We start from the raw sequence: 13,487 nt of genomic DNA on the forward strand, positions 1-13,487 counted from the left end.
TGCTTATAAGAATGGGGGCGCTAATTTGAATGGGGGCGCTTATTGGAATAGGGGCGCTTATTTACAAAAACACATTCGAAGGGGGGCGCTTATTCGGAAGGGGGCGCTTATTGGAAGGAGGGCGCTAAATCGAATCATTACGGTATTCAAAGTTAAGCATTAACGGCACAGCCTATTTTAGGAAAGTGAAGAAAAAAAGATGAGTTATTATTATTAAATAATTTTTTAATGTACAGTTTAACTTGGACACTGTATAAAGCTATGTTTTGTACTTTGTAGTTAGTGTGAAATAAAACAGTGTTGTCTCACGAGACTTTCATCCTGATACCTTGCCTCAAACAGTTCTCAAAGCTGACTGATCAAAGCATTCCTGCAACCTTAGCCTATGTTTACACGGGACCGGTTCCAAACGGAGCCGGTCCGATTTTCGGACCGGATAGGCCTTCTGTTTACACGGGATCGTTCGGGAACCGGTCCGGAACGGATCCAAAACTGGACCTGCTATTTTGCAGGTCCAGTTATGGATCCGTTCTTTTTTTTTTTTTTACGCCCACTTCAAGATGGCCGCCACTTACGGTCGTCGACTGGTAACTAGTACCGGTTAGCCTGCTATGCACTCCGGTTAGCCTACTATGCACTCTGGTTAGCCTACTATTCACTTCGGTTAGCCTACTATGCACTTTGGTTAGCCTGTTTACGGTTAGCTATCGATATTTGTAAGGGAAACACGATATATAGTTAAAATTTACGAATTCTGGGAGCCGGCTCCCGGTGGCGTAGCGGTATCACACTCGCTCTTCAGGCAGACGACCCGAGTTCGATTCCACCCCGGGGCACATTATATCGAACATTTTCCTTAAAATTCGAAAAAAAAAAACGAAGTGTCTAAAGTGGGCGTAAAAAAAAAAATTGTCCGGACCGGTTCCAGAACGGTCCCGTGTAAACACCTGGATCGGTTCCAAACGGTTTCATGTAAACAAAAGCTGATCCGGTCCGGTCCCGTGGAAACGTAGCCTACCGGACCGGAACCGTTCCGAACCGGACCTGACCGGATCGCCTTCGCAGCCGTTGTTTGGATTCGTCGCGCAACGCTGCGATGTACAGCAATACAAACCATACTTAAAGACTCAGTGTTATATGGTTATATTTTTTATCTTAATTCTCAAGCTTATTAGCTCCATACGCAAACATTTTTTGGCTCGTCACGCAATATTTCCTTCCCATCTCAACCCAGCAGCTTGCTTTTCAAGAAAACTCATCTCCAGGTCACTCTCATTTCGCAAATTCGCCATGCGATCATGACTGACGTCATAATTATCCGTTGTGACGCAAGATTAAATATTTTCGGAGTGCAGCGCATGCGGCGATCAAGATGTAACAGCTAAGATGTCGCTGTCCATTTTATTGGGCGAATCAGAGCCCTGGCTGTTAGGAGCTGGGGCCTGTGTAGTTATTTTGTTAATAGTTTCGATTTTAATGTTGCGCAGAGGTGGACAGCGTAAGCAAGCAAAATCTGAAGAAGAAAAAGTGCTGACGCCTACTCCAGAAGAGTCACAAGACGAAGTAGTTGAGGTAGGGCAGCAAAACACAAAAAAATTTGGCTAGCCATGTGTATAAGAACTGTGTAGCAAATGTAATGATTTCGAATTCTGTAAGTAAGCAAGTGCGGTACGACGGTTTTTTATCTCAGACCAACCGTAACTTAAAAATTCTTACCAAATAGGCGGCGCGAGATAGATTGATCTCGGAACCAAAATTTGTGTCGGCTGGCCAAAATTACATTTTTTAAAATTACTTCGGAAACATTTCCCTCAAAAACCAATTTTTCAGTGCGGGAAAAACTGGAAAACGTCTGTTTTTGCAATAAAGTTGCCTAGCATATCCACGCCCTACCATTTGGTTTTATTTTTTTGCGCGCGCAAAAGAACTAGAAAACGCGTTTAAGAACAGCAATAGAGAAATCAACTCTTTCGAGCTCTCAAACATTACCACAAGTTTTACAAGAACTATCGTACGTAGGATGAAAGGGTTTTCAATATCTTTTGAGATGAAATAGCTATATAGACTTTTGGTACAAGTTTACGCAGTTCACATTGCAGTTGTTTGGTAAATGTTTTCAATCAATCTCAGCGCGCGCATAATTTTTTTTTTACAATAATATTCACCTCATTTTCTCACTTTTGTTTTACGCACAAACAATGACAGCAAATGTGACCTTCTTCGGGTGATATAACATTCAGTGTGTTACAACTTCTCGCAGGAAGAAAACACATCCACAGACAGTGAAAGTGAAACAGAACCGCTGACCACCTACTGCAACAATGGATGCCAAGGGGCATGCGCGTGTCCATCTTTAGAACCTCCAGAGCCAGCTCCAGAGCCTCAAAGGGAACACAGCGAGCCCACCTTGAGCCCGCAGTCATCTTTGAGTCCACCAGACGTACCTCCCCCTGAGCCCCTCCCGGAAGTCAGCAAGCCCGACAGCCAGAGCAGTTTGAGAAGGAGAAGCTTGGATAAAGGCAGATTAACTTTCCAACACCTCAAGGAAAAGCTTCACGTTGGTTACACGCTAGTGTTAGTGACAGGAGCGGAAGTGAATTGGACGGAAGTGGACGAAGAGGAAGCGAAAGCCCAAAAGATGAACGCAGGTCAAGCCTGTTTGCGGGATGGCGGAAACGAAGTTTGGCTACCGGAAGTAAGCAGCGTAGCAGTGAGCAAGTCAGTGAAGCAAGCTCACAACACAAGACAGAGTCTCTCAAGTTACTTCGTGGAATATTCAGCTTCAAAAAATCCACGAGCATTGAAGGGGTCAATGGCCCTCCAGTAGACTCCCCAGTGGCGTAAATTTGAACATTTCTAAGTCTGGCAAGAATTACTTTTGACATCTCCATTTTTTCATTTCCTTTTACCTTTCATTAATCCCTGAACATTTTGAAATCAGATATGACTAAACATTTGGAAAAAAAAAAGTGATATTTGTTTCCTTTGTGACAACAAACAATTCTTTACTCTGTCAGCTGCGCTTTAGCAATAGTCTCTGTCACCTTCAAAAACCGTTATAAAAATCTGGATGACTACCGCAATTTTTTTCCTAACAAACACGATTTTATAGTACTACTGTTTTTATATATATAGATTTAAAATCTATACAATTATGCTTTTGCATTTTGTTTGTTAAATATATTCGTTGGAAAGGAACTGATTCTATCAAATAGCAGACAGCTAATATCATTCGAACTTTATTACGTAAAATGCACAAGTTTCTTTTTAACTACAAATTTTTCTTTTTTTGACTTATTTCGCTTCATGTTACTAAAATCAAGATATTTTACTGAAAATAAAGATTATCGTTTAAACTGACAAATCATTGTGGTTCGTTACTGTTGTGTGCAAAGGAATAGCCTTGACCCCTGCCTCGTCCCCAGGCGCCGGTCGGCCGGACGGTCAAGGCGGTAAGGCGGGAAAACAGGGAGCGCGAGGGTTGTTGGTCCGTTTTCCCGCCCGCATCAGTCCCACAACGCCAAGCGAAGCATGCACGTCAGTCCCACAACACCAAGTGAACCGTGCACGACCAAGGAGGAGGACGCCTGGGGATGAGGCAGGCCACAAACTCTGTACCTCCCTTTCTTCCCTCACCCTCCCACTTTTAACCTAAATGACAAGGGAGAGGAGACCAATCTAGCGTGGTATAATATGTCATTAGCTGTATCGACATGGTCTGAAGCAATGCTTCGAAGTGATTTCCAGGAACATAGGACGCCCATGAAACCACAGGACACCCAAAGGATTACAGCACACCCAAAGGATCACACGATGTCGACGCAACAAGATTTGAAAGCATTCTCCTTCATTCAACGTTACAAATCAAAAACAAGCTTGACAGTCATTAACATTTATTTACATGACATAACTAACGTCTACATTACATAATTTACAGCAGTTTACTTAAATTATAGATCTACTCAATTACATTTTAATGCACCACATTGCATTTCTTACATTATAATATATAGATTTAGGCAAGCCTAAAAGCGGAGCTCCCCATTTATTTAATTTTCACTGGAGCTTACAATGTTTTCACTCTAGTGAATAAGCGGCCAAAGTACTAATGTTTATGGCGGTTTATAGGTGCGACACAAATTTAAATAGCTCACGGTTATACTGAATGTCAGCAGTACGACAAAAATAATAATCTTAAATCGGGGCAAAATCATTACTCATGGCACGAAAAATTACTTTAGAGTACAGTAAATTATCTGCTTTCTAGCAATAGAAAATAGTTTCGCGATCCTGTTATAGTTTCGCAGCAGTTTAGTAGACTCCACAATATCTATTACATTGATATAGGATATATTCAACGTGTATTACAGAGTCTGTCGGATTAGCTCAATCGTAAGGTGCCAGTCTGCGGATCCGGAGGTCGTGAGTTCAAATCCCAGAGGGTCAAGTTTTTTTTTCTTTTTTCCTTTTTTTTTTTTTTTTTTTTTCTTTTTACCCCGTAGCAATAAAATGGTTTGTTTATTCTATCAACCCGATTTAGCTTTCGAATGCTCCTTCATGTACGATGCTGGCTTTACAGATAGACACGAAAGTCATCGATCGATTATGGCTCTCAATGTCCACTTTTTTGGCGGTCGATTACTTTCTACACGTAATTTTCAGCCACATTTTGTTTCATTGCTTCTTGTTTTTCTTTTTAAACCTCTTTAAATTTTAAAGGCCGCCTTTATACGGCCGCCTTTATACGGCCTTCTTGCTTCACTATGGCCGCCATGTTGCGCGACTCCGTACGGACGCCGCCGTACGTACGCGCCCGCGAACCATGCCGCTATCCATGTTGACCATGAAAACTCATTTCGATAGTGTTCCTTCTTTCATACCATTTGCCTGTCTATGGGGCTCCGCACAAGGCGCCTTCGGCGCCTTGGGAGCTCCGCTATTACACCGCCACACTTTTTACATTATAATACATACTGCACTGCAGTAGTAAACGCAACTTAATTCATGCAGAAAACGTTAAATACAATTGGTAAAAAAACTTACAATATTGCTAACGGGAAAAGAGAAAAAAGGAGACAAAGTGCCTTTCATTTCGTGGTACAAAATTTCACCATTTTGGAATACCGCAATGATTCGATTTAGCGCCCGGGGCGGTTATTTGAGGGTCTCAATGGGGTTAACTGTTAGCCGTAAAACGGCCAAAAATTTAACCTTTAGGCGTAAAAATTGGAAAATTTTAACCGTTAGCCGTAAAAAATGTTAACCGTAAGAAATCGGTCAGTAATTATAAATAAACCAGACTAGTTCACTTTATCGTCCCAGAATGGCCCTGAGACCTAAAATAGGTTTTTTAATAATGGAAATTAATTTTTAACTTTTTAAAACAATGAAAATTAAGTTTTAACTTCTGTAAACCGTTATGAAAATAAATTAACGGGTAGCCGTAAAAAAGCCAAAATTTTAACCGTTAACCGTAAAAGCCACCACCCCATTGAGACCCTCTTATTTACTTTTGGCACCTCAAGGGAGGGCGCTTATTCGAGACAGGGCGCTTATTCGGGACAGGGCGCTTATTTAATTTTTTGAGAAACAACCAAATGTATCTAACAATAAAAGGAACTGTAACAGTAAGAAATTGTTAAAAGTTCAGTTACTTTTAAAATAATTGTTTATTTTAGTAGTAAATATATACATGAACTGTACGGTGAACAGTCAGGAGCTTATCTAGTTGACGTCAATGGCTTCATTAGGGGCAGTTATCCACAATAGGGGCACAAATTAGAATAGGGGTGCTTATAAGAATGGGGGCGCTAATTAGAATGGGGACGCTTATTGGAATAGGGGCGCTTATTCACAAAAACACATTCGAAGGGGGGCGCTTATTCGGAAGGGGGCGCTTATTGGAAGGAGGGCGCTAAATCGAATCATTACGGTATTCAGAAATGTAAAGATATTATTAGAGGTAGCCCAAACTTCTCTTTCTCTCAAGGCCTTGAGAGCCGTGAACATTAGATAGTATTGCATAATAGCCTTAACATTAGAGTTTGTATGGGAATGTAACGATAACCAGCTTACCGACAAATCTGTTCAAATTCTGTCGATCGCTCGCTCACTCCATCGTTCAGACAAAATAGAGTACATGTCCAGGGGCTTAAGAACGTCCTCGTACAAAAGCGAAAGTTCCTCATCGCTCAATTTTTTTGCTGCTTCAGTGAGCCGAGGTTCCTCTTTTATAAGTTTGTCGCGATTGATTACAGGACACGGCGCGCTGCGAATACGTTCGCGAAGCTGAGGAACACTGAGCCTGTTGCTGGTTGGATCACTTGCTCGGCGACCCAATCTGCCGCGTTTGGTTGACTCTGGCTGCATTACTGTAAAGGATCTTGGCTTTCTTTCTTGCTTGTGGATTTTCGTTGTATTAACTTCCATGACGGTAGATGCCCTGGGCCTGTTTTGCTTGTTTCGCCTTTCGATTTCATCAAATATCGAAGCAAAGTTTGGGAAATTATCAATGTCGATTACCATACTCATGTTTCCTGGTCTTTCTTGGATTTTAGATTTCTTGACGTGAAATAAACCTTCGACAGTTGTTATTCGCGCACTGAAAAAGTTCTGCACCGAGTAAAATTTTTTTTCGTTATATAACCTAAGAAACCTTCGATTTCCAACAGCGATCAAAAACGAATTTCTCCTGAGAATACCAAGCATTACCAAACCATAGATCAGGAGAATAAACTGAGCGAGTAATGAACGAAAGGTTTTTGTGTTGATAGACTTACAAATTCTCACAGCCAGTTTGGAAGATGTGTAGTAATTAGTATGGAGAATTTGCAGTTTGACTGGCTTATATTGCGTAATTATGGCGTTTAAAGGAATGACGTCAAAGCGATACAAACAATAAGAGCCGACCACGTTACCATGACTACAGAAGACAAAACACATTACGTCAGGTTTTAAATTGCAATTAACAGTTTGAAAAAAAAAAACTGATTAATACTGGGTTAAAAACTATGACGTCACGAAAACAATAGCCTGGCAATTTCTATTACGTAAAACTACAGTTTCTTTATTATAAGGGCCTGTTTACATGATTCCGGAATGACTTTCATTCCGGAACGAAACTCGTTCCGGAATGAAGTTCGTTCTGCATTCACATGACAGAGTCGACCGGCTCAACCTAAGGCGTTTTCACGTGCGCGGTATTCGTGCGAGATCAAAACAAGATGGCGCATGTTTCGCGCAAACATGTTTCTATGCTCATTAATGGCCCTATCTGCAAATTTAACGTGCAATTTCACCATAGAGCTGCTTCTTTGGGCTAAACAGTAAATGCTATTAAGTTATTTCGCTCTGAATTCAAACTGTGGAGTCCGTATGCGGTTTCATGAGATGCGATTTCATCTCGGAACGAAATTCGTTCTGTGTTTACATGATACCAGAATGAAATGTCATTCCAGAACGAAAATTTCATTCCGGAATGAAAACCGGAATGAACTCATTCCGGAATGACTTGACTTTCGTCTCGGTATCATGTAAACAGATACAGAGAAATGTATGGGGATGGAATGAACTCGTTCCGTTTCCCCCATGAAAAATTTTCCTCCGCAAACATTTTTTAATTTATGCACCTCATACCCCCCACCCCCTCCAAAGAAATAATGGTCCGTCCCCAATTTAGAGTTTCTCTGCTTCAGATTTATCACATGAACGTGAACTGAATGCTCACGTGAAGCGAGATTAAGCATTTCATTTCTTCGTGAATCGTGATTTACTGAAGACTTCACGGTTTCCAATTTTAATAACATCTTTTCGCGTCCAAACCTTCCTTGACAGACAGTCTAAACCGCCTGTCTTTTGCGCTAATTTAGATTTTTTTAGCTTCAGCTTTATTAGTCACGTGAAGAGTGGAGTCTGCTCACGTGATTTTCCCGTGAAACGTGAAATAAGCTTCCGTTTAGGCTTTTGCACATTATGCTCCATTTTCCCCGCTAAAATGCTCGGTCTCCCCCCAAAAAAGTCACTAAAATGCTCGGATAATGCTCATTATACAAACGGTTTTTTAAATTAATTTCAAAGTTTTTAACATGGTGTTCACTGTTAACACTTACAAAAACGTACAAGGGTTAGAAGTAACAACAACAACGTATAAAAGTTCATAAATACAGCCAAAAAATCATAATCCTCGAAATCATCTACGAGGCTAAGTACAGAAAGTAGTTGACTATCTCCAGAAAGCTATTTGTAGTTGAATTTTGAGTTTTAGTCTTCATTTTCTCTAAAAAAAAATAATTTTTTTTTATTTTCTCGGGAAAAAATCAATTTTTCGGGAAAATGCCACTAAAATGCTCGAATAATGCTCAATGCTTTTGCCCCACTAAAATGCTCGAAAAAATGCTAGCATAATGTACAAAAGCCTATTCCTATTTTTTAATAAGATCTTTGCACGTGCTAGCCTGCGTCGCAGACAGTCTAAGCCGCCGGTTTACAAGACGAGAATTTTGTGACGCGTCTGGCTGCAACGCAAGCTATTCACGTGTACGTGAACGCACTTTTTGACTTACACGTGACCCGTGAACGAAGATTTTAATTACACGTGATGCACGAATCATTTTGTTTAGGATGACGTCATTTCTGATTCTTGTACGTGGTGTGTTAGTAAACGTACTTCAGTCTTGGGGGGGGGGGGGGGGTGAATAGGGGTATGCAAATCCGCCGATCTGTCATAATTTAATGACCGAATCCATCAATCCGTTGTAATTTAAAAGACCCTAGTCGGCCACGCCTTTGTTTTTGTTTACATACGAGAATTTCGGTACTATAATTTCGAGGAGCACGTCTAAAGGAAAACGATCACTGTAAAACTGCTAAAAGAAATGAAAAAGACCTCAAGTGCAATAAGATTTCGCTTCGCCATAAAGTTTTTATGATTTCAATGGCATCGAAAATGGCGGAGGCTGACTAGAATTCTTTAAGTTCAACTGATAAATTTTACTCCAAACAAACAAAAGAATGATAGAAAAACCAGTATATACTAGTAAAAAATACGCACCGATAATTTTAAAAAGTATTTGTGGCAGTTTCAGACCTCAGTAAAGCAAACGCACAAGGATGGACAAGGATTTCTTTTCAACATGCGAAATGTCCGAATTTAGATGGCAGAGAAAATGGCGGAGGCTGACTGGGATCCTTTAATGACCAAATCCGTCGATCTGTTAAAAAAGGTCCAACATTGGCCAACATTCGAATCCAAATTTCATTTGTTGCTAGGATTTGTGAAAAAACGCACCTGGAGTTGTTTTGTGATAGCTAAGAAGCAATCATCATTTTTCTTTTAAACTAAAAGAACTACCTCTACATTAGAATTAGAAATCTGTTGTTGATCCTGACTTGTCGTCCAAAACGTGTAATGGCTCCTGGCCTACTAGAAAGGTAGATCGTCTGTCCAGTTCCAGCTAGTTTCAGAATGCTTGATCCGCGATCCGAACTTTATTGAAACCTAAATTCAAAATCCGGGCCAAAAAATCGGATAGTAAGTAAGTAAGTGATCTGCTTCAATTGCAGGATCCGCAAATCCGTTTAAACATTTGCTCTGAATCCAAAATCCGGGCAAAAATTTTGTCAAAATTCGTCGATCCGTTTTTCTATTCACCCCCCCCCCCCCTCGTCTTAGTTTTCAGCTCTGTGGTTGGGTTTTCAATAGATGAATCTTTCGATTGTTTTGCACATGTACAGAGTGCTCATTTTAGATTGTAAGCAAATTAGCATGAGTGTAAAGACCGGAAGTCCGTGTACGCAGACTTTTGAATCGGACAAGGCCAGAAGATCTGCATTCTTGGTGCTGCGGACTGTAGCCTGCGTGGCAGGCGTAAAAAGGGGAGGGAAGGGGAAAGGGGAAAAGAAGGGGAAGAGGGAAAGAGGGAATAATCAATTCGATATGGCGCCGAAATGTAAGCTTGCTCTTGCGTGCTAAAGACACCCATGGGGTCACAGGACGCCCATGGGATAACAGGGAACCACAGGATAACAGAACACCAATCAATGGAACCTATGGGATCATAGAACGCTAATGAGATCATAGGATGCCCGACGCCCACGGGATCACAGGACTCCCACAGGACCACAGGACGCCCATGGGGTCACAGGACACCCATGGGATAACAGCGTACTACAGGATAACAGGACACCAATCAATGGAACCTATGGGATCATAGAACGCCAATGAGATCACAGGGTGCCCGACGCCAACGGGATCACAGGACTCCAACAGGACCACAGGACGCCCATGGGGTCACAGGATACCCATGGGATAACAGGGCACCACAGGATAACAGGACACCAATCAATGGAACCTATGGGATCATAGAACGCCAATGAGATCACAGGATGCCCGACGCCCACGAGATCACAGGACTCCCACAGGACCACAGGACGCCCATGGGATCACAGAATGCCCATGGGATCACAGTACTCCTACGGGATTACAGGACACCCACAGGATCAAAAGGACACCCTTTGGATCACAGGACACTCACGGGATCGGGATCATAGGACGCCCATGAGATTACAGGTCATTGATGAGATCACGGGAGCTCCACGAGATCACTGGAAGCCCGTGGGTCACAGTACACCCATGGAATAGGAAGACACCAATGGGACCACAGGACACCCAAAGGATTACAGCACACCCAAGGGATCACACGACGCCGATGGGGATCACAGGACGCCACTAGATTAGCAAGCATTCTCCTCCATCGAACGAAACAAATGAAAAAAAAAAGTTGACAGTCTTTAACATTTACGTCTACGTTACATTGTTTACAGAAGTTTACTTAAATTATAGATCTACTAAATTGCATTTTACAGCACCATATTGCATTTCCTACAGCAATTCACTTAAATTACACCGTCACATTTTTTTACATTGATTACTGCATTACAATAGTAGAGGCCACTACACCTTCATTTGTTACTTAGGGACTGACCATTAATTTTTTGGAGGGGGGGGGATGAAAAATATTGAAAAAAATTGTTTGCAGGGCCTAAAAAGACAAAATAAATTGTTTGCAAACACTATATGTATAACAAAAAATAGTTAGAATTTCGAAAAAAATTGTTTTCAGAGGTGCATAAACTAAAAAAAAAAGTTTGCAGAGGAAAATTTTTCATCCCCCCCCCTCCAAGAAAATAATGGTCCGTCCCTTAATTCATGCAAAAAAGGGTTTTTTTACATTATTGCTTACGGGAAAAGAGAAAAAAGGAGACAAAGTGCCTTTCATATAGTAGTAGAAAATTTCACCATTTTGTGATATGCAGAAATGTAAAGATTTTGTCACAGGTAGCCCATTCTCCTTGAGACCCGTGAACATTAAATGGTATTGCATAACAGCCTAAACATAAGAGTTTGTATGGGACTGTAACGATCGTACACAGGAATTCGAAATATGGAAAAAAAATTCAATAAAAACGACTTAATTCTCGTCTTCTCTGTGTTGCTTGTGTTTCCGTGGCGTTTTAGGGTAGTTTGAAAGCGATTACGGCGAGTTTTAGTTTCACCTTTTTGATCTTTTCCTGGATGAAAACAATCAAAACGGTGAAACTGAAACTCGCTGGAATCGCTTTCAAACGGCCCCAAAACGCCACGGAACACAGGTAACACACAGAAGAGGACAAGTATGTAGTTTTTATTGAATTTCTTTTCCATATTTCGAACTGCTATGTACGATCGTTACATTCCCATACAAACTCTTATGTTTAGGCTGTTATGCAATACCATTCAATGTTCCCAGGGAATGTTCACGGCTATGAAGGAGCCTCGGCTACCTGTGATTTTATTCACTACACAAACTTAGTTAACATACATTTTGTTTCGATACGATAATTTTGCTTCGTTCACTTTACATACCAGAGACAAAAAATTTTTCGCTGTATTTCTGTCCACCGCTAAAAGACGATCGCACAAAATCAGCTGAAATTATGAAGTTTTGCAAAAGTTCGCCTTACATGCCAAAAAAGTCTAGCTTACCGACAAATCTGTTCAAATTCTGTCAATCGCTCGCTCACTCCATCGTTCAGATAGAATAGAGTACATGTCCAGGGGCTTAAGAACGTCCTCGTACAAAAGCGAAAGTTCCTCATCGCTCAATTTTTTTGCTGCTTCAGTGAGTCTAGGTTCCTCTTTTATAAGTTTGTCGCGATTGATTACAGGACACGGCGCGCTGCGGATACGTTCGCGAGGCTGAGGTACACTGAGCTTGTTGCTGCTTGGGTCACTTGCTAGGCGCGCGAATCTGCCGCGTTTGTTGGCCTCTGACTGTGTCACTGCAAGGGAAATGGTCTTCCTTACTGGCTTGTGGATTTTGGTTGTACTAGCTACCACGGCAGTTCCTGCCCTGGGCCTGTTTTGCCTGTTTCGCCTTTCAATTTCCTCAAATATTGACGTGAAGTTTGGGAAATTATCAATGTCGATCACCGTACCCATGTTTGCTGCTCTTTCTTCGATTTTCCTGACGAGGAATAAACCTTTGCTAGTTCCTGACTGCTCACTGAAAAAAATCTGCACCGAGTTCAATTTTTTCTCAATATATAACCTAAGAAACCTTTCGATTTCTAACAGCGATCAAAAATTTCATTTCTCCTAAGAATATAATGCATTAAGGTGAGAAGAATATACTTAGCGAGTAATAAACGAGAGGATCTTGTTCTGATGGGCGAAAAAAATCTCACAACTAGCTTGGAAATGTGTAGGAGTTAGTATGGAGAATGTACAGTTTGAGCGGCTCGTGTTGCGCAATAATGGCGTTCAAAGGTATGACGTCACAGCAATACAAACAACAAAAGAGCCGACCAAGTTGCCATTTCGTCAGGTTTTAAATTGCAATTAACGGTTTGAAAAAAAATAACATTGATTAATACTGGGTTAAAACGTATGACGTCACGAAAACAAAAGCGAATAAAAGAACAAAAGAAAATTTTACTTTCAATTACGACTGGTTTTAAATCGTAATAATCTGTAATAACAGATTAGGGAAATTTAAATTATAAGTGCACAAGTGAACAAATAATGGTATACAAAATCACAAATCACACAAAATTTGATTTTATTTAAGTGATCATTAATAACCGTTAAATATTTCATTAAACAACAGTATAACTTCAAACTTCATTCAATGATTTTTGCCAGGATGCTTTGGTCAACGTTTTTTTGTCTACTGTGCTGAAAGACAGACAATTATTTTCTTGGAGGGGGGGAGGGGTATGAAAAAATTTCCTCTGCAAACATTTTTTTTTTAGTTTATGCACCTCATACCTCCCCCCTCCAAAGAAATAATGGTCCGTCCCTATTTAGAGTTTCTCTGCTTTAGGGCCTGTTACATAAGCCGGGGGGCCCGTGGCGGGTGGCGGCCGGCCCGGTCGGGGGGGGGCGGGGGCGGGGGGGGGGGGCGGCCCCCCCTCAGATTTATCACATGAACGTGAACAGAATGCTCAAG

The 13,487-nt window shown here is 41.2% G+C and overlaps 1 protein-coding gene across 1 annotated transcript; it reads left to right on the forward strand.

Annotated features, from left to right (window-relative positions):
* The first annotated feature begins 1,335 nt into the window (after positions 1-1,335).
* On the forward strand, positions 1,336-3,053 carry LOC144667516 (uncharacterized). Its single transcript, XM_078528943.1, has 2 exons — positions 1,336-1,572; positions 2,261-3,053. Exons 1-2 carry the CDS (start codon positions 1,387-1,389, stop codon positions 2,825-2,827), a joined length of 753 nt encoding a protein of 250 aa, XP_078385069.1. The 5' UTR covers positions 1,336-1,386; the 3' UTR covers positions 2,828-3,053.
* The last annotated feature ends 10,434 nt before the right edge of the window (positions 3,054-13,487 follow it).

Source organism: Oculina patagonica, chromosome 10, assembly GCF_052425735.1.
Source record: "Oculina patagonica isolate OP01 chromosome 10, crgOcupat, whole genome shotgun sequence".
NCBI lineage: Eukaryota > Metazoa > Cnidaria > Anthozoa > Scleractinia > Oculinidae > Oculina > Oculina patagonica.